The sequence below is a fragment of the Cottoperca gobio genome, chromosome 5 (genome assembly GCF_900634415.1).
Source record: "Cottoperca gobio chromosome 5, fCotGob3.1, whole genome shotgun sequence".
Classification (NCBI taxonomy): domain Eukaryota; kingdom Metazoa; phylum Chordata; class Actinopteri; order Perciformes; family Bovichtidae; genus Cottoperca; species Cottoperca gobio.
The window spans coordinates 5,796,853-5,819,082 of record NC_041359.1 but is presented as its reverse complement, the minus strand read 5'-3'; the positions used below and the strand labels follow the sequence as shown (position 1 = coordinate 5,819,082).

General features: G+C 43.1%; 1 protein-coding gene across 4 annotated transcripts in view; it reads right to left on the bottom strand.

Annotated features, from left to right (window-relative positions):
• Positions 1 to 22,230, bottom strand: part of LOC115008655 (forkhead box protein P1-B-like) — a 155,825-nt gene that overhangs the window by 31,842 nt on the left and 101,753 nt on the right. For 3 of the 4 annotated variants that reach the window (XM_029432380.1, XM_029432377.1, XM_029432378.1), the window contains 2 exons: positions 3,921 to 4,058; positions 3,555 to 3,680 (listed from right to left, as the gene is read on the bottom strand). In XM_029432380.1, coding sequence (XP_029288240.1) covers positions 3,555 to 3,680; positions 3,921 to 4,058 — 264 coding nt within the window. Of the gene's footprint in view, positions 1 to 3,554; positions 3,681 to 3,920; positions 4,059 to 11,779; positions 11,815 to 22,230 lie in introns of those variants that run through there. The other variant, XM_029432379.1, reaches the window with a different exon arrangement.

Sequence of the window (22,230 nt, the reverse complement as noted above, 5' to 3'; positions counted from 1 at the left end):
AAACAACATAGTTAATCATTCATAATAAGAGCCACAGGAATTTAATTACAGCCATTCATAATTCAGCAAACAACGTGTGACTAAATCAGAGTGCTTAATAACCACCCTAGCAACTCTCCCAACTCTCCCAGGCATGGCGCTGAGCTCAGGGATACACTCTTCCCCAACCAGCGCAGCACGCTTTGTTCAGTCACACACTGTGGACTGACTAAGAGATAGCTGTTTTGTTGATCTAACCGTGCTGCGGCTGTTTCATCGAGGCGTTTTTAATGAAAAGCTGGTGTCTCTTTACTGACTTAAGGGTTAGGGGGGAACATTATTTGGCTCTGGTAAGTGAAATGTGTGAACTTTGATAGGATGAAACAGTGATGTGAGAGTGGAGAAGGAAAGGAGAAAAAGAAAGTCAGAATAATAAATAGAAGGAAATTATCCAATATCCCCAATCTCCTGTGAGTCAAAACAAATGAGAGATGTTATGTAGATAACAGGGGCACAGAGGAGAGGACACTGATATCCCTTTCATCAATCCCATGCTCTCAACAAATCCAGTCAAATTCCCAAAATGTCTATTATTATTATTATTATTATTAATAATAAGGCTAAAGAAATTCTTACACTTCCTAGTTAACTAATATTAACAATTGTGTCAACTAATCGATTAGTTGATTTTAGGGCTGGGCAAGATATTGATATTTTATCGATATCTTGTTTTAGATTTTGGATATCTTAATACGGCACAAGTGTTGTTTTGCGCTGTTTTTAAAGGCTGCATTACAGTAAAGTGATGTCATTTTCTGAACTCACCAGACTAGTTCTAGCTCTTCTATTATTTGCTTTTACCCACTTATGTCCACATTGCTGACTATCAAAAATCTCATTGTGTGTTTAATGTTGATTAATAAATATATATGTATGATTTTCTCAATATCGCCCAGCCCTAAACACATCCGTAAAACTGAGTTTCTCCACAAAGAATCTTGCAAAAGCTCCACTTGTGTTGAAGTGTGTCCATTCAGCAAGAACACAAAGCATAAAAGAATTACTAATTGACTGAATAAATCTTAATCGACCAAACAACTGGCAGCATTATAAATTATAACCGATTAAACAACAACATCTATCAGGACACCTTTTGTATTTTCTAAGCAAAACAATAAGCATCAAGACTCAACAGGATACTTGGCCTGTTTATGAGTACACAGGCTAGTTGTCAAGCGGGCGGGAGGGGAGGAGAGGGGGGGGCACTAAAAGCAGTGCAGAGGCTGCCAAACTGGGCACCGCACCCTGTTACCAAACACAGGATACACCACTTTGTTTACTTCTCACAATTGAGTGCATACAAAAAAGGTCTCGGTGCAACGTGGCTGTCAGGTCACTTGCTGGCTGCTCTGAAACCACTGAAACAGCCAGATAAAGCGCGCCCACCCCTGTTCAGCTTGTCAAAAGGGTCTAGCAGCCTTCCTCCCCCTTCCTCTCCCTCCTCCTGCCCCACACCCTGCCTGCCGCTCCTGCACCGGCTCGCTAAAAATAAAGCTCCGGGCAGCACTGGTCTATTACAGCGAGCGGGGTCGTCTCATTGGATCAATCAGGGGAGGAAGGCGCTTTGACAGTGGTGGCGGAGGGTCATAATTGAGGAGTAACCTCATTCATTCACAGGCTCATGTGTGATCCAACCCAAAATGAGAGAAGAGCAAAGTGAGATAGAGAGAAGAGAGAGAGATTTTCAGGGACATTTGAGATGCAGGTGGCCTGTGATCTGCTCTGATCTTATGAAAAGGTGGCTGCTTCTTGTTTCCTCTTCCATCAGTGTGAGAAAAGTTTCTCATGCCTTCAGTGCTTTTCTGTTCTCCAGCTCTTCCCTGACAGCCTGAGACAAAGATAATAGTGCTACGGGGGTGGGAGTTCACAAGGAACAATGTCTTTCATCAAAACGCTAAATAAATAGAGGGTGTCTTTTCTGAAGAAGAAGAAAAAGAAAAAAGGGAAGAAAGAAAAATCGAGTATTGCAAATGAATTTAACTCTCTCCCCTTCACATGTCTTTTTTTCTTCTGGTCCCATCAGCTGACAGGAGCTCCTGTGCGCTCCCAGCATGCAGACACATTAAAAAACCCCAGACCCAATAGACCAAATAAGAGGTTAACAAGAAGTGGCATGAGGGAGAGAAAAATACAGTCCCTGACAAATGATAAAGAGTGACACTGGCAGGCCTTTATTGTCAAGCTTCAAATATAAAGTTAAAGATCTTTGAAAAACTAAATTTTGATGTCTTTAAAATAAAAGAGGCACAAAGCAACAACAGGGGGTTATTGTCTGGCAGCCACAGGGGAGTCACTGCATAATTCTTATTCTGTCTTTTGATGGCTGCAAGAAATGCAATGGAAAAAAAGCGAGAGCGATGGGGAGAGAAAGAAAACATGGGCGGAGGGGGAGAGCCTCTCGAGGCTGCATCCATTTCCTGTGATCATACATAATATGCTTCAAAAGTTTTTTCTTTTATTCTCATGCTCCATTCAACTGATCAATTGCACCTCCTTGCCCCCCCCCCCCCTCCTCTTTTCTCCCTTGCTCCTCTAGTGTTTACATCAGATGCGACTTGGTGACAGGCCCTATCTGAGGCCGAGGAGCTCTGCTGTCATGTTGATTTATGGGAGCATCACGCCACAACTTGTCCAAACTGAAGCCCGCAGTTCATTAATTAGGGAGCTACGACTTTGAAGTTGGTAGCTTCGACACGACGTGGACGTGTGTGTGAGCGTGAGCATGCGTGGATGTGTGTGCGTCTTGCTTTTAACATCGAGCTTAATTTTCCCTGCTTCCTCCACTCTAAACATGGAACTCAACGGGGACAAGAGCAGAAATTGCCAGATTTGTCTTTGAACTTCTTCTGACCGCACAATAATAATTTGCTTTGTCCACAGTGATGCCTGTATCCTCCGGTCATTAACACGCATTAAGCTGCTGCCTATGAGCAAGCCCTGCCGTACTGGAGGGAGCGAAGGAGAGAGCAAGAAAGATGGAGAGAGAAGAAAAAGGGAAGAAAAAAAAAACTCAACACAGGCAACAAAGCTGGGAGCGCTCTCTGCACTGATATCTCACAATTACATGGCTTCTCTTCCTCTGCCATTTCCATGTTAATTACTGAGAAAAGCCTCTCAGATTTATATGCTCCCTGTTCCTGCCTTTCATTATTTCTTACACGAGGCTCACAGGAGCGGTCATCTCTTTGTTGCATAGGACACTTGTTTACATGAAGAAAGGAAACAAATCTCGAACATTGCAACGTGGCTCAAGCTCTATAGCATTTTGTGCATTTAATGTGGTTCCATAAAAAGAGTATTCTTAGCACAGTATCAGTCAATTGTTGCCATTTATCCAGCATGTCTGACATGCTAATCAGAAGCATGAGTGCACTTGATCCCCCCCCCTCTCTCCTCTCTGCTTTAACCACAGTCTGGAAGCAGATGGGGTTGAGGGAGGGAGCACACATGCCTTCCATGCTCTGTCTGGCCAACGCGTTTGGTAATGGCAGGCGCTTGGAGTGATGTCAGCCTACCTCTTTACTCTGCTTGCTGCCCGCATGCTGCTGCTGCTGCTGCTGCTGCTGCTGTTGCTGCTGCTGCTGTAAAAGCTGGAGGTGGAGCTGTTCCTGCTGCTTCTTGTAGAACTCTTGGAGTTGCTGCTGCAGAAAAGACGAGAAGGCGACTTATGAGTGAAAGTCTGTCAGTTGTATAAACTCAGCGGTGGGTTTTGTGAGAATTTCCAATACTTTGAGGAATGTTGTCTTTGAGGTTTAAGGGGAGGAAAAGAAAAGAAAAGTACAGCAGCTTAAAAGTGAATTTATCTTTGAGAAACGCTGCCTATACAGGAGGAAGACTTTCAGACAAAATGATTCATGACGTGAATGTCAGATGCACATTACCTGCTGTAACATGAGGGCCTGTTGCTGCTGGAGAAGAACCTGGAGCTGCTGAGGGCTCAGGACCTGCTGCTGAAGGATTTGCTGCATCTGCTGTGGAGTTATCACTTGAGGTGTCATCATAGCCACTGAAAGTGGAACCTGCACAGACACACAAAAACAAGCAGATAGATGTCAAAACAATCCTCAAGTCCATGAATGTAGTACATCATTATTGCAGGAAACAAAGACGAATTAGGGCTGCAACAATTCTTTCCTAGATTAATCCTTTGGTCTATGAAATGTCAGACAATAGTGAAACATGTCAGTCCTAGTTTCAAGTCCAAGTTGATGTCTTTAAATGTCTTGTTTTGTCAGTCAAAAAAACTAAACATATTCACTTTAACATGATATAAAACAGAAAAGAGGAGAAAATCTCCAAATTTTATGGGCTGAAAACAGCATTTCTGCACAATAAAATACTTTAACGATTCATCTGTTATCAAGATAGTTTCCGTCGATCGACTAATGGAATATTCGACTAATCGTTGCAGCTCTTAAGCGAACCGTCCTCTAGAGATCATTGGCAAACAGTGAAGGCTGATGACTTGCCAGCAGGAATAAACAACTCAACTAAAGAATATATCAAATAATGATATTAGAAATGTTCCCTTGCTTATGAATTGTCTCTGAGACTTCATCTCAAGTGTCATCTCGATGTGTTACAAGCTGCACAAACCCTCCAACAAACACACACCCCTCTAACCGTTCTGACAGCAGACTGAGGCGGACTAAAAGGACACAGGACAGCCAGGCGTGGATCATGCCTGTGGAGTAAAAAGGGCCAGCGCATCCACCCTAACCTCCATCCTCTGACCTTCCCCTCTCACACACTCACACACACACACACACACACACACACACACACACACACACAAGCCCACACAATATGATCCACATCTGCCACGATGCTTCTCAGAGCTTGCCGTTTATACAACATGGCAAACATGCCATACCTGAGGACGAGAAAGACCGCCTCAAAAAATGCTGCGGTTGGTTCGTCGCGTGTCATGTGAGAACATTTCATTAGAGACGCTGTCAACAGCGATCTATTATCGTGAAGATACAGAGCGCCTGGAGGAGGAGCCACGGTGAAGAACACGCAGGCCTCTAACTAACTCCCAGCAGAAAGGTGTGAGTGCATGACTCCTCAAAACAAGTGATTTGTTGTGACACTGAAAGAGCGCCCACAGTTGTCAGGGTGCCTTAATTGCTCCGGCGGCGTAGGGGACTCGGAGTGTGTCTGGATGCTGCCACTCACCACTATGATGTGCAATACCATTAAAAGCTCCTTTGCTTGACATTCGGATGACAAACAGCAACTGAGACGTGCTTGATAGTGCCGCGTCTTTGCAGTTGTTAACATGTTGTGGCGACGGTTACTTTGTGTACATTAGTATGTATGTGCATATACAATGTTGTATCTTTCAGGCTGATGTCAGCAGCTGATAGAGCGGACAGTGAGCGTCTGTCTCCACCAAGGTTACCCAAATTGTGGGGCCGCCTCAGAGCTAATGACACCCCTTTGAATTTTTCATGCATTTCTGAATGTAATTTCGCCGCTTAAAATCCCGTCCGCTAACGAAGGGGCTTTTCTGCACGCACATCACCTTGTTCATCCCCCCCCACGTGGCATAAAACAAAAACAAAGCGCTGTCATAATGAACTGCTTGTGCTGCAAATGCAGAGGAAAGGGCACAGATGTCAAATAGGAAGGACCGGCTCTCCGTTAACTTAACACTACACTGTGCTGTGTTCTTCTTCCAGCACCCAGGAGAATGAAGGAGGCTCAGCCCCACCCAGGAGGACTAACACACACTTCACATTTCTCATCTCCCGCACCAGGCGTAGGGAGTGCGAGGAGGAAAATGCAATATTAATTCCCCCCTGTATTATGTCTTAATATGCAGTTCATCTTGACTTTTGCACATGACTTGTCCTGTCATTTGAATAGCCCCGGCCTCCCGTTTCCTAATTTCACAGTCATTATCCACTGAAGTCCTTTTTTTTCTGGGCATCGCTAATTTTGATGAACTATTTTGAAGGTCAACCGAACAGCCCCGCCTTGCTGACACACAAGCGCCATACGTGACGTGATATATAGTTCCCGTCTAAACATGACATTTACCCCCCCCCCACGCACACCAAGGATAAAAAAAATAATGCCCCCCCCCCTTTTATTTTAAGCTTTGCTTTAACTGCGTGCATTAAAAATCTACTCCATACTTGTCATGCTCTATTTTTTACTACCGTGTTAAAAGCTGTAAATTCAGTATTATTTTCAAATGTATAATCATTTTGTCATGCCATATTATATAGAGTGTGATGTGAAAAAACAGGGGGAGAGCAAACGTAACACAGAGATTTTACACACCTCAGCTCTCAATAGCTGCCAATTTTATTACAAATTACACTGAGATTTCCTTCAATTTAACTGTCTTAATTCTTTACACCTTGGGTGTAGATCTCATCATGGTTTCACACTTTGCCTTGTCAGGAGCGTCTTGCTCACAGTAACTACAGCTGGAGCAGCCTCCTCTGTGCACAGCCCCAGCAAGAGGCTATTACAGACCCCCATTTTATTACCCATTACTACTGAGGTCATTAGCAGCAAGAGGGATTGTATGCTTCTTAACCTATTGATCAATGTAACTACTACCATTTAATCCTGTGCTGAAGGAGTGAAAATCTGCCTAAGACTGGATCCTATTGAGAGGAAGGGCGGGAGGGAACACTTTAACTGAGAAATATTGCCCTGGCCGCTGTATCATGCCCATTTAACGCAAACACAGGACGCCAGTCGCCATTTAGAGCACTCCCATATGGCGCACTCCCTTATCTCCTGGATAACATCATGACTCCAGATGATCCAAAAAAAAGAATACATCACCATCTAAAGATAGTCTAAAAAGGAAAGTGGTAATGGGCTAATAACTGGAGGGATCCACTGAGCCCAGCTCTAATCTACTCCCTCAATATGAGGGTGTGAAAAAGAGGACATTCTGAGGATGCCAGAAATAGCTGACGTTTATGAATTTTGCGAAGGTGTGGTGCTCTCCAGGTGCCTTCCATACATAAACATTCAAAACTGGAACATTTTCACACAGCTGCAGAGTGACTGCAGGCAATATACTGTACCAGCACAGGCCTGCTGGCCATATACACACACACACACACACACACAAATCTAAACTGTGGCATGTTAACCGTCACAAGCACATACAGGCACATGTGCAGCCCATAATACACTGTATGAGAAGCAAAACCACATTTTCCATATGGAGTTAGAAAGTACTTGCACCGTATAAAAACGATAGGAATAATGGGAAAAACTAAAACATGTGTAGATTTGAGTAAAATGTTTAATTTAAACATTTTAAACGTTTTTTAAAACAATTATTGACAAAATAAAATGTTCCTTTTGACAAAGATATGAATCATTAATATCCTTTAGGACGGCAACTAACCATCATTTTCATTATCGATGAATCTGCAGAATATTTTCTAGATTAATCGTTTGATTTATAAAATGTGAAAATGTGAAAAATGTCCATCCCAGTTTCTCCAAGTCCAAGGTGATGTCTTTACAGTCTTGTCCTTTGAGTCCGAAACCAAAAGATATTCACTTTGATATTATATAAAATGAGATAAGCAGGAAAACTCCATGAGGCTGAAAACACACATTTAATTGATCATAAAAATATATTTTTCGACTAATCTAAGCTCTAAAATCCTTCATATCATAATTCTCTGCACCACATCTGACCATGCATCAACACACACACACACACACACACACACACACACACACACACACAGAGCATAGAAAGCATTTGGCATCTAAAAAGGTAACACAAGCCGCACATGTGAAAACGTTAAAGAGTCACTGATTCAGAGTTAATGAAGACGCTTTCCTCCCCCCCCCCCGTCACAAGTCAGAGGTCAGAAGGGGTAAGGGGTGAAGGAGACTGGAAGAAACTGAGGCCATTAAAAGGAACAGAAATGAGGGACAAGGAGCTGAATGAGGGACCGACAGACGTTTGACTGGCTGTAAAAGGTGCAGCTTGGCTGAAAGAAAAAAGGCAGGAAAAAAAAGAAGAAGAAAAGAATTATCAAATTTTCATTTGTGCTCCCTGGGGTCATCTTGTTTTGCAGGGGCATCAAATGGAATGGAAAAGTAAAAAAAGAAATAACAGGCCCTGGAGAAATCAGTGAGTCTAGTCCGTTTGATGCTGTTGTTTTACCTTGGCCTGCAGTGTGGCGCAAAGGAAACGACTTCCCATCCTGACTGTGATCTCCTGCATGAAAATGTAGCCGGAATGAGGATTTCACGGGAGCTATTGTACTTAAGTGATGTGCGAACATAATTAGTCGTCGACAAGACTGGAAAGGCTAATTCCATATTATCTATTCAGGGTGATTGAAATCTCTCAAGTGGAGAACATTTATTTATCCAAAAAAAAAGAAAATAGACGCAGTATATTCACAGATATATCCTTTCCCCCCCCCTAACAATAAAAAACATCTCGTTATATGAATTCTTACAAAACATAATTAGTGTACACAACACATTTTACATGCCAGATTCTTTAGTGGGATTAACATTTCAAAAGGCAGAACTAGCCATCCCTACATGTGTTAGGAGTGTTTAGACCTCCATTAGTCCTTCCTCGTCATCCACAATCAAGCGGTTTTAAAAATGTTTACAACTCACATAAACAGGATAATCACAGCCACATTTCTTCTCTCACTATATGTTCTGAGTTGGTTGTAAGGGGTGTGAGGGGCTCAAGTTATTTGAGTAACTGTAAAAACAAAAGTCAAGATTGCATTTTAATGAACTTTTTCGACTACAAACAAACAGCCGGAGCTGGTCCCAGTGTCGGGTTCAAACAAACAAACTGCACGGCAGCGAAGCTGGATGCTTTTTCCCACACTGGAGGCAACCAGGTGACCACTGCTGAGGGGAGCGCACACGGGGCACCCCCCTCAACACACACACACACACACACACACACACACACCTTCCTTTACATCACCATCATGTTTTAGTATAGCGTTCCAAATTTGTATTTGAGAAAATGTATCTCAAAATATAATCAATGAGCAGGTAAAACAAATATCATTATTAATAGTAGGAATATTAAAACAACAGTGATGCAGATGTATGTCTATAAGTGAGCGTTTAAAAAATAAATAAAAAATAATTCTAGGTTCACAAAATACCCTAAGTGCTTCGTTATATTTTTCCGTCTGACTCAATGTCCTGTCACTCTTTTTGACCTTTCAAGCCACACCTCCAAGAGCGTATTTCACAGCCACAAGGCTTTTGAGTTCTGAAAGCTGGCTTACAAATTCATGGTGACAGCTACTGTCCTACACATCACCGTCCACTCTTCTCACCTTTCCCCGGAAACGTCTCACGACCACTGCTGGGGGTGAGCTGCGTGCCCGTGATCTATGGTCTACCAGCTCTACGCGGCGGTTACGCAACAGTGCACGTCTTCGGACGCATTATTTGAGTCGGTTGAGATTTAATTAAGATCACGGCCCCTAAAATCCCCTTTAAATGAAACTGTAGTTAAAAGACAATGGCTGACACATCCTCGTGCAGATTGTTTCCATTCTCTGCACACCAGCAACGCAAAGCTAATCCTCGTTTCCATGGCGGCAGACGAGAGGGGCCACAATTTGTGTTGCTTCTTAATGTTGTTGTGTTATGTGACTCGTATAAAATTTACAGCCAATTCATAAAAATATATAGAAAAAGACTCTTAGCAGCAGGTTAATAGCATTAACTACAAATCAGTGCTAAATCCAGTTTTATTTTTTTTAGTGCAACATGTCAATGCCACCACGTCCCTTATTGTTTTTAAATATATAAGTTGTTTAAAATATATAGGTCGTCACAGAAATGAGAGGCGAAAGAGACCTTCTGCCATAAAACACTCCACACCGTGTAATCTCATTATTATCCTAGCATCTCAACCCTTTAAACACATGGCATCTCAAGTGTAGAGATAATCTTCCCATCTGAAACAGAGACGCACAAACACCAAGCAGTAATAACTCCCCCCCCCCCCCCCCCCCCAAAAAAAAGGAGAAGATTTTTCATGTAAAAACATGTTTTAGTGGGGAAAGCCAGGGTAGAGCAGCAGAAAGCAGCTGGTGGCTCACTATATCACTGCTAAACTATTCCCCCCGTCTCTCCTCTCTGTCTTGCCTGCCTGCTCCAGTACAAAGCAGAGACCGTCCCTGTAAAGGATATCCCAGCGAGCGTTGTGAGGCTCTGCCGGCTACCCCCCTGTGCCCCCCTCACTCCGGGTACACAGCTAATATCTGGTTGCCTATGTCATGGTTTAGAAATGACAGGTGCTCGCAGCCCCTCGCCTTGACAGGCCACTGCACAAATAACGCCCCTGCCTGAAAGGGCTAATGCACTACTAATGAACAATAAATCAACTTTGATTACAAACTGTCAACCCAATCAGCTCGCACTCCAGCTCTCCCAAACTGCGAGTCTCGGCACAGCTGCACGGCATTACGGTACACGCTGCCCTGTTTAGGCTTCGCTCTCCTCCTCCTCCGACAGCCATCCTATATTCACCTCCATCTCTCACACTTTCTTAGCCCTGACGCAAGGTGCTGAAACATTGCACGCAAAAAAAGTTTTGGCTGAATGATAAGTGCAAACAGGCAAAACCAAAAACAGCACTCGGAAAAAGTGAATCCCATGCGAGTCCTTTCTACAGTTGCATGAGTGCATTACTTAAGAGTATTGTAGTAAAGCAACTTGAGGTCATTAAACAAGAGAAAGTCAATAGCTGTCTTCTGTGTAAAACCTCAAAGCTGTCAAATGGGGCTCAAACTTGACAGCAGAAAACTCTTTGTTGCAAGCGCACACACACACACACACACACACACACACACACACACACACACACACACAGCCAAACTTTTTAGGAAGATACGAGCGATGACATTTGGAGTGACAGCGTGTCTCCAACGTGGTTTTGTCGTGACGGTGTCAAATATAGAGCTGTGCCAGCCTGTCTTAATTCACTGTGACACCACGAGCAGAGTGAGGATTAGTCCAGGCCATCGCCAGAGCGCAAGCAAAGTCTGACCAGCGCTCATTAACAAATCATCACAGAATACACAACCGGCAAACACAAAAAACACAAAGAAATAGAAGACTGTGTGCCCATTTTATACGGCTCACCATGGAAATATTCTTAACAATAACGCAGTCATTTTCTGAGAGAAACAACAATGTTAAAGAGAAGGCAAACCTGTCTGCTGTTATTCTTAGAACTTTCCATAATGAAAGCAGCATAGAGTACAGTACAGGACTCTGCTGAACTGGTTAGCTCACCATCAGCAGAGTAAACTAAACTAAAACAAACAGAGTAAAAGGGGCAGACCTAAAAGGTTAGGTGTCTAATACTGTAAGTGACAAACAAGCACAGCTAAACAAACTGTTGCTACAAGCGAAATGCTCAAAAGCATCAACATCACAGCACACAGATAAACAGCAGCAGCCAATCCATACAGTCTTGTTTTGAGATGCAAAGATACAGAACATCTCAAATACAGGACACCTGCTTTCTGAGCCAGGGTCTCAACTGCAAAGTAAAGCCCAGATAACTGCTTCTCTCATACAAACTGCATGACAAAATGAACCAATTACAATGACACAACATCAGCGACAGACAGACAATAAAGACTCCTTCTCTCCTTTTCCCCGGTCAAATTAAATTGTCAAGTTTTTCTTTTACACGAGAAAGCAGGAAAAAACACAAAAATCAATCATATTGACAAACCTGACAAACTCCATTTAGCTGGCAGGGTAAACAGAGTGCTGGGCCACGCGGTGTGGAGTGAAGCAGAGCGGAGAGCAGCGCGGCGAGGGAAAGAGAGAGAGGGAGAGAGAGAGAGTGTGTGTGTGAGAGAGAGAGAGCGAGAGCGAGAGAGAGATAGGTAGAGGCACACGGGCTGGCAGGCAGGGAGGCTGAGAACAAGCGCTGCTGTGCTGCGGAGTCTCCAACCTTCCTCGGGATACAGACAGATTGCACGCGCAAGGTTGCTCCCCGGCTGACAAGATACAAAACTATCCAATCAACCACGCCCTTCTCCACCAATCACAACCAGCCTTCTAAACATAATCAATTCAAATGGGGCCACACAATAGGGAGCCGCGGGCTGGGCTGCAGGTGAACCCGTGCCTTTGTGTGGGGGCCCCTTTCAAAAAAAAAAAAAGAAAGAAAAAAAAGACACAGTTGACGGCTGTTAACCCTTTGACCCCTGCCGGGTCTCCGGCCGTGCTATTGAAACAATGGGAGCCTAAAGAAAAGAGGCCCTTTAATTAAACAACAGATAAGTAAACACAGCTATCCAGCGGAAAGAAAGAAAGAAAGCTGGCCCCCGCTATCAGCCCCTTTATTGTTCTGCTAAATGGAATTGTTTACAGTGCCGGAACAAAGGCACAACTCATTTCACATGCTGAAAACAACAAATGCACAAACAATTCAGACGCTTTGTACTTTTTCTTTCTTTTACATTTCCCCAAGCTGAGACAATAGCATCTTTTATTCCAGAGTAAAATAATGTATTTATAAGAACTGTTTGTTTTGCCTTGTATTTCTTCCATTAACGTCAATGTGTACGCTTGCACCGCAGATGCACAACACTAGAAGGCAAGTTTGTCTGCATTTGGTCATAAAAATCAACCACAGCAGCATTAACTTTTGTTTCCAGTTTTTAAACACTTATCCTACAGTTTGGCCTCAGACAAGCTAAAACCACTTAACATTAATAGCTAACATTACACCAGCTACAGAACCAGGCAATCCATCCAACTCCATCCCAATGAGAGCAATTAGCTGTCATAATATCATCACACTCTTTTAACACACATGTGCACTCAGTAAGGGAGGAGAGACAGGAGAGGGAAACAGGACCCTGCCACCTACTGGAGATCCTGCTGAACTCACTGGGAGAGCGCGGGGACAGGAAGAGAAAGATGTTTGTAGATTTGAACCTTCTAAATGAACAAATCTCACCTTTGTCTTAATCCAGCTACGAGTACATTCAATTGCATAGCGCATAAAAACATATAGAAATGTAGTAAGACCTACTTTTAGTTCTAACAATAAAAAAAACTTGTGCAACCCACTTAACAAAGAATTAGAGGAAAAAGGCATGAGGGAAGATTAACACCTCACTTTGTTAATTATCATCACAATAAACGCAGTGCTGAATACTAAAACACAGCTCATATCAACTGCTATAAACCCTTGGCCAAGGATGAAGGAATGTTTCATGGGATGCATTCCAGTCCGCAAACACACTGCTAAAATAAACAGAGTGGCTGCGTAACAAGCCGTCTGCTAATAACTAACAATAAGCTCTGCTAAGCTGGCCTGACCTATATAAATTATTGACTGGGACACCTCAAGTGTCAAAAGTGACAATTCCAATACATATCATAGTGAATAATTAAGTGGAAGAAAAGGCGCTTTTATTTTCTATCTGACACCCTCAAGACGGCTCACAGAAAAAAGACAGTGACATGGCAGGCGTGTGCTTACAACTCGACGCACACACGCATACACACGCACACACACACACACACACACACACACACACACACACACACACACACACACACACACACACACACAAAGTGGTTTCGGCTACAGCCACACTCTTCTCCCCCGGCACTCTCCCTGGGGTGGCATGTCGGCGTATTCTCAATAAAACACCTTCTTAGCAGTAATAGGCCACTGTTCTCATTTCAACATTCCCAAAGGCCTCATGATAAATTTAGCAGACACACAGTTCAAGCTTCTCCTCTCCTACACTGTCTTTCTAATCCATTGCCTCTGTGCCTGCGGCATGTAAAATAATTACACATATGTGTCGATGTGATACACACGCTATATAGATTATTTTTTTCTTCCTGCGCACAGAGAAACATCAATATCCTTGAGCCTTGAACCAGCGTCCCCTGTGATAGTTTACAGAGAGCGCTGAGCGATTGTGTTCACGACAGAGTGGATGACATTATATTTCCTGCTTGAGTTAGAGTGAAAGTATGAGTTAATGTCTGGTCTGAGCTGTGCTCCGCTCCGGCTCTTGCGAAAGATAACGACTCGCCTCCAATTACAAAGCCTTCCCAAAAACACTAACGCAGCCAGTGAGTAAAGCTGCACCGGCATGCCAACTGATGTCTTAACTGCTACTACAGAAAGAGGAGGAGAGAAGTGGAGAGGAAGTGGAGGGAAAAAACAAAACTAGAGTCGTTCCTTTTCTCGACAGGCTCTGGTGACCTGGCCCATTGTCATGAGAAAACAAACACAGTCTGTTTCCCTGTGTGTGTGTGTAAAGTAAATCATTGTTTACTGATGGTGGGAGTCAGCAGGGCAGGTGTGGGACCTATATAAATAACAGCTGCTCTATATAATATTGCCAAGGTAACAAAAATAACTTTAAGATCCACAACAGTACCATAATGTGTGTGATCTTTCGGTTATTTCTTTATCTTTCTATTATTTAAAAAGAGACACAAAGCATTAAATCAACTGTTTTTTCTCCCCTTATTCTCAAGGCTGAAGCAAAACCTTAGACTTGGCACAGTTCACAAAGAACATACATTTGTTTTTGGTGACCCACTCACGTGCACTGACATCATACAGGAGAGTGCTATGTGATTTGTGCAGCAGTTAAAACAACGGTGCAAAGAGCTTTCTGAAGAGGTGGAATCTGCATTTCTATTCTCAAGTCATTACAAAACTAAAAGTGATCTGCTCGTTTCCATCCAGGGCTCATCTTTAAGTGCTTACATCAAAGTTTGACAACACTGGCTTCTTCTCTTACTTGATTTTTAACGTTATTCAAACAAGGGTTACAACTAACGATTATTTTCTCGATTAATCGTATGGTCTATACATTTGAGAAAATAGTGAATAATGTTCATCCCAGTTTCTCAAACTCCACGGTGATGTCTTTACATGTCTGTTTTTTGTCAGAACAAAACCCAAAGATATTCACTGTATTATGATAGAAACCAGAAAAAGCAGAAAATCTCCATTTTTGAGGCTGAAAACAGCTTTTTATGAAATGTTTGAATGAAAAATGACTTTCACAATCAATCAATAAACTAAATAGTTTGTGATTATTTCATGTCAATCAACTGATCTCTGCAGTTGGAATTACAACTGCATTTATTTTCCATTTTCTGTCAATTATTTTAGGTTTTATTTATTGTTGGAGCTATGCTTTAAAAAGTCATGTTAAAATAAAAGTGTATTTGCATTGCTATGATATGACAATCAACTCAACCTTTAACATATGCAGCCTCCTAATGCCGCCCCTGATACTTACAATAAGTCATGTTTGGAGTGAATGAGGTTATCACCCAAAGCACAGAGCGGAGTTACAGTAAGTCACGCCTGAGTCACTGCGTTCCCCCTCGGTCTATTATACACGGCTTTGGTTATTTACTTTTAATTTCGGCATTCAGGAACACATTGTTTAGTCAGCAAAAGTGAACTCGGTATTTGCTAAATATTTCCTGAGGTGATAATGCCAGTCGGAGAATAACGGAGCTTGTGTTTCAGTGTGTACCGTCTAGTGTGGTTTTTCACTTAGTCAAAACAAGAACACTTTGGGGTTTGAGCAAACACGATTTAAGGAGGTGGGGGAATTTCTGTGTTGTCTTGATTCGTCTTCAATCAGAAACAATATTAATACACAGACACTTAGAACACAGTCCTTTGAATATGAACTAAAAATGGTTCTGTCGGGGCTGTGGAGATATAAAAATAACTTGACCACTAAATCTCCAGCCACAAATAATCTCTAGGCTTTGATATGCAATCACAAACATATGCCATTATAACTACACAGATTCCAGCAGGGAACAAGCAATTTAGTCATGTGGGTGGCTCTTGTCATCACTTTTTAGGGAACAATGTAGGACACACACTAAGCCCTGCTAACCACCATGATTAACTGCTAAGCTAACCTTCTTTGTGGTGTTATTAAACAGCATTTGTTAACCTGTCCTGTTTCCAACAATAACCAATAATATTCCTCAGGAACATTCCTGGAGGTAATGGATATAGATGAGAACTCTCCATGTAAATATATTTGAAACGATAAGGCCAAATTAAAATGTCACTTTGAGCTTTCAGCAGAGGGTGTAACTACAAGGATGGCTAGGCTGTGATGGTTTACTGTACAATGTCCAACACAAACATAAAGCACAACTCCAAACGATGTCTTCATGTAGCTGAAGGCCCTTCTGTCTCTGGATCCCTCTCATGCTGTCTGAGCGAGACACAATATCTCTTTCCCACTCCTAACAAAAAGTGAAAATGGAATCAGAGGCTGTCAAAAGCGTGCGACGACGACACCCGAAGAAAAGAACGCATTGTGGGTTTGATGCTGACTTGACTGCACCTTGCATAGCTGTTAGTGTTTATTAATGCTATGGTTGACTGTGCATCCATCCATCCTTCCACCCCTCTGCAAAGGGCGTGTGAATCACTCCAAACAACACACGCTTGACATCAAGACAAAGTGCCAGAGGATGATACAAAGATACAACAAATCTTAGGGGGAAAGTGTGTGTGTGTGTGTTCGGGTGGATGACTGAGTGGGGTGAAGGGGTGAGAGGGTTCACTGCTTGAAGGGAAACATCAAGCCCAAAATGAAAAGAGGGTCCTGAAAATGGTAAGTGGCTCCCAGCGCTGTGACTGGAGTCAATTCGACAGTCATCATCTTGGCTGGGAGAGAGCTCCTAACGCAGCCGCCCCCCCAGTTTCTGCTTGGCTGCGTGGAATTGGGACAGATGACTTCATTCTGACAGGATTAACCCAAACCTGGTTTTAATCTATGCAGTACACATAATACATTTTTACAATATGACAAGGAAAACAAGCAGCAAAAGAGACGGCCTGATGCCGGGTTCCACGAGAGCACCGGCCGCGCTGTTGTGCTGATCATTCCTGACAGATTGTATCACCTCAAAGCAACGCAGGCGTCAACATGAGATTTCATTACGGCATCACCTGGAGACTTTTGACAAACACAAAGAGATCAACTCCTTCTGAGGATCACGCACACTACTGAGGGATTGTGGGATGTTACTGTTGGAGACAGACTAAAAGGGGAGCTATTCCGTAAGTCATTTCCTAAAATATCGATAGCAACTGCGCATTCTGGAGGTAAAGAAGCAAAGACTATTTCTACTAAGGGAGGGTTCACAAGGTCTGGTTATGAATTACACCTATGCGAGGATGATACATAGTTTCAATTCTCCAACTGGTCTGGTTTGCGTTCACAAAGGCAAATCTCAAGCGGTCCAGAGGTTGAAAGTCATGAGATGGGTGATGGGAGATGTGATATGCTTTCCTACGCTGTGACAAGAGTGTGTGAGTGAAGCACTAAGTTAGTACATGTTTACTCATTTAGTGGCTCGTCTAATTTCGCCATGCTTTCATGAGCCGAACAGCTGCAGCGCTGCGTCCTATTGATCCGATCGTCGCCGACAATGAGGTGGAGGGACCAGGGTTGCGCTAGCTAGCTAATTGTTGTCTCATTTGTTGACTAATAAACAGTGAATTCATCAAATTCAGAGGTAGCAAACCTGCCACAGGTAAATAAAATGTATTTTTAACCAATGAAATAACACGTAAATGGTACGCTTCCTGTGATTGGTTGGAAAGGTGTTGAAAGTTTAAGAAAATCCACCAACCAGCACCTCTAAAGCTCACTAAAGACCACGTAAAATCTCATTTGTTTAATCCGTACAAAAAAACTTTGCCAAATGTAAAAACAACATGCCGTGGTTTGTGGTCACTTTATAGGTGTTTCCCCTTGTTTCCAGTCTTTTTGCTAAACTAAGCTAACAGACTGCTTGCAGTGGCTGCATATTTACCGTACAGACATGAAAGTGGTATCAGTATCAGTATTCTGTTCTAACTCTTTGCTAGAAAGTAAATGAGCACATTTCTCAAAAGGTCAAACTATTCCTTTAAATCAGCCCAAACACTACGTCCACATAATCTGTGAATTAGCTGGTTTATTTTAGCAATCTTAATGCAGTTAGAAATGAACAATGCTTTGATTTGTGTTTTGAGAGAGTGCCACCACTCCCTCTCAGCACTTCTTCTCTTACACATTTATTCTGCCTGATGTATTTTAACTAATTACAAATACACTCCTTTTGTCTTGACTAGGTCTCCCTTGTGTAAAGAGAATCTCTATCTCACAGAAACTAACCCAGAACATTAATCCAGTCTTGTGTTCACTGTCACCTCGCCAGTGGGCTACCACAGCCTTGCCACTTTGGGCCACTGGACTGCAGGAGCACCTCGAAATGCTGCCTCAGATTGCCCCGCAGCGCTGGCTGAACTCCAGCTGACAGGCTTCGGCCTAGTGCTCTAATGACTTACAGATTGGAGCACTGTGGTATACATGTGTCAGGACAATGCCATGGGCCTACTGCAAAAACAGTAGGAGAGGGAGAGAGAAAGAGAGCCGGCGGCTTCTCCCTGTCCTGTCAGACAGAGGATTGGGTCCTGGATTGTGTCACATCACGCTTCCCCCCAACAGACCACAAATGAAGGATGTGAAGAGCAAACGTGGGGAGGAGGGGCGATGGAGGGGCGCTCTACAACTTAAAAGGCTTTCATCCTGTAAACTGAAAAGACATTATCTTTTGACCTGGAGATGCCCTCTGTGAGGCTGTACACTATGGTGTGAAAACAGAGAGAGAGAGAGAGAGAGAGAGAGAGAGAGCAGGGGGGGATAGAGAAAGAGAGAGAGAGGGAGAGAGAGAGGGAGAGAAAGAGAAGAAAGAAGTTTGGACTGTGGCTTCAACTGGTAATAGTACAGATAAGAAAATTGTCTGCTGACATGGTTTTGAAACATTATCAGTAGCTTCTCTGTGTCTGAAGAATAACAAGTGATGCACCTTTGACATCATGAAAATGTTCAATGCAACATTTATCAGAGAATAGTGACTAGTGTTTCTCATTTCAAAACAAAAGACCATCATATAATTAGAATAAATATAAAAAACAATGAAACCCAAAGGATAGAGAAGTTCTTCAAGATTCAGATTCTTTAGAAAGAAGCTCTTCACTTCACTAAGATCAAACATCAGAAGCTCTCAATAGTAAGTAAAGTCACGTCATCTTTTCCCTATACCCTTCTCTATACCCTAGCTATCTGCTCTGGATCTGCCTTTTCATGTATTCTCAGAACAATCAGTGCAGATGCACTACAGACAGAAAGCAGTCAATGTCATTCAAGCAGCGTCCACACAGGGAACTTCAGCTGGCTGCTCGCCATACCTCACACTGTACCAGTGACATGAATAATGAAGGCCAATCTCAGGCACAATCCTGGATGGGAAACAAGCGTAATCTCAGCATTACACTGATAGCAAAGACACCATGTTGACACAACATCTTCAGCCCAGCTGAATGCCACATAATCCCCTGTAGGAGGTGGATGCCTACCTGGGATCTCTTGCAATGAGGTTGTAGTTAACCAGCGAGGCTCGTGTGCAACGCCACAAACACGCTTCAATTTCCCCTCCTCCCACCTCGGTGCTGGTTGGACTATCAGCGAGGGTCCGACAGTGTTGTTCCTAATTACCTATTTCTCCAGTCCTGATCCTGCGGCTGGCATAATTAGTTACCTGGGGCTGCAATCCAATTTGAAGTGATGACAAGAAAGTGATCCATGAAAAAGTAATAAGTTAAATCCAATTTCAGCCTGCCTCTAATTAAATGCACATTGAACTAATGAGTCAAACCCTACCATTTCACTGATAATGGTAATTAGCGGGGTGGGAGTTGCCGGCTCTCGTCGTCGTGCCACTGTAGGTGTGAAGCACAAAAATGTAAAAGCGGCATGGATTCTTTTAATCACACGTGTCATTCAGTCAATGTAATTTACTGGCTTTTTGACCAGTCAAGTATGTTTAGCTGCTTTCCTGCCTGCCAAGCAGCTGTTTGTATATAGAGCCTGATTAAAGCGCCTCTAGGCTGCCGAGTACACAGCGGAGGCATCTTCATCCAGAGGCAGGGGTGGGCGGTGTAGGGGCGAGGGGATGTGGGGGGGGTACCCCTGTTGGAGATATAAAACCAAAGAGCCATTTAATGCTGATCAAGGATCCTGAGGCTTGTTGGACTGGTATTGTCCCCCCTTTACTACACTATGCAGGTCTTCTTTTTTCCCAATGTTCTGTATATACCGTGCTTCATTATTTTTTGACTTGAATGAGAATGAATTGAAAAGTAAGTCACATCTCCAAATGAGTAAAAGTCTCTCTGCACATCTCCTCGTGCCTAATGGGAAGACCGCTGAGATGAATGGAGCCCCCGTCCGCAGATCAGATGCTTTTATGGGGTGTCAGCTTACTACACAGCCACGTAATTGTTGGATCATGTCTTTTGATGACCCAGTCCGGCTCAACAGAGAATCATTATCCAGGCTGTGTGATGGAGATAGTGGATGTTCTGTGTGAAGGGGGCTCCTCTAGGCACGGGTTTGTTCTTAAAAGAGGAAGCGAGATGAGACTCTGGTGTTTCACAAAATGTGTTTGTGAGAGAGAGACGTGTGTGAGAAGGAAAGAGAGAAAACAAGACACATCTCACCACCATGAGTGAAGAAGGAAAAAAAAAAACCCAACAAAAACAAATGTGATACATCCTCACGCTGATGTTTATGTATGAACGCTTGGCTTTTTAAACTGTGTTTGTGAATGCGGCTGGGGTTGTGTTTAATTAGTAGAATATGTAATTCAGAGATAAACAAACACTTGTCTGGACCTGTGGCTTTTTCATAATGGCAGATTCAAACCAGCGAAATGTAACATGCAACATTAGAGAGCAGCCAATTTACGGATACTACAGCAAGCCTGTGCTCTCTTCACAAGAACCGTGCAGGAGAGGGGAGGGGCAGAGGAAGCGGGGGAAAGGGCCCGACTCTCTTTTCAATAGCTGAGTGACAGCTTGGCCAAGCTCTCTGTATACATTAATAAATTAGAATTTTAATTTTGTCTTTGTCTGCAGGAGATGGTCTAGTACTTCACTATGTACCAACAACTGGCTGTACGCTGGAATCTGCCGTTGCGGGTCCCCTCTGTTGACCTCTGCAGCACAATTCCCTGCCAGGCTGGGGAAACAGTTTAGTTTGATCCTTTCAACTTATTTGAATCCTGACAAATATGCACACAACTAAAAGGTCATCACAGTCATATTTCATCCTCTGGAGCTATTCCGAAGACATCTGCACAACAAAGAGGCTTTTTCACAACCTGACATTAGACCTAGCTGCTACAATAGCTCATTAAAAAGGGCCCCCAATGGGATAGTAAGGGTATTAAATATTATATATATATACACACATAGAGAACAGGGCCTCCGTATTAATTACCAAATATGCCCTGTAGTCGTTTGCAATTTCACACTGACACAAACAACCGCTCCTTGATCAAACAAAGATATATATCTCTGATGCAGTTGATCTGAAAATAACATAAATATTGCATCAGATATCCATTCAGATTATAAGCAGAGCAAGATGAAAAATAGATGTTTTTTCTTTGTAGCACAATGTCAACTGTCCTACCACCTCTGTACCTCTCCCCACTTCTCACACTTTCCCACCCATGGCTTGCCTCTCTCTACTTCACCTCCAAGGCCTCCACCCGGATTACCCACCCTACTCGTGGGCTGCTCCATAGCACCTCCTGCTGCTGGTGGTAGGGACCTACCTCCTCTTCTCTTTATGCTGTGTGTGTGTGTGTGTGTGTGTGTGTGTGTGTGTGTGTGTGTGTGTACACAGGATAAGCATAGTGTCTCCTCTGCTTGACTGGACTCACTTCTCTGTTGGAGTAATGGAGCTTCCTCTCCCTCCATTTCTTCTCCCTCACTTCCACACTTTCTCCTGCTTTGACCCAAGCTGTACACCCCCTGAACTAAGGCCCATTCCACACACAGGCTTTTCTAACAGCCTGGCCTATATATTTCACACCAGCAACCAATCCGACATACTTCTGATGTTCTATGTCAAGATGACACATGGTTGATTGTGTGTGTGCAGCTAAATCACACATATTGCAGGAGCATACATACATAACTGCAAATGTTGCACTGCCAATTTTAATTTCCTGTTTGCGAACTTAGCCTAGCGCTGTGTTTTTCCCTGCACACTGTGTTCTAGTGAGAGTTGCAAAAGTTCACTTCATGTT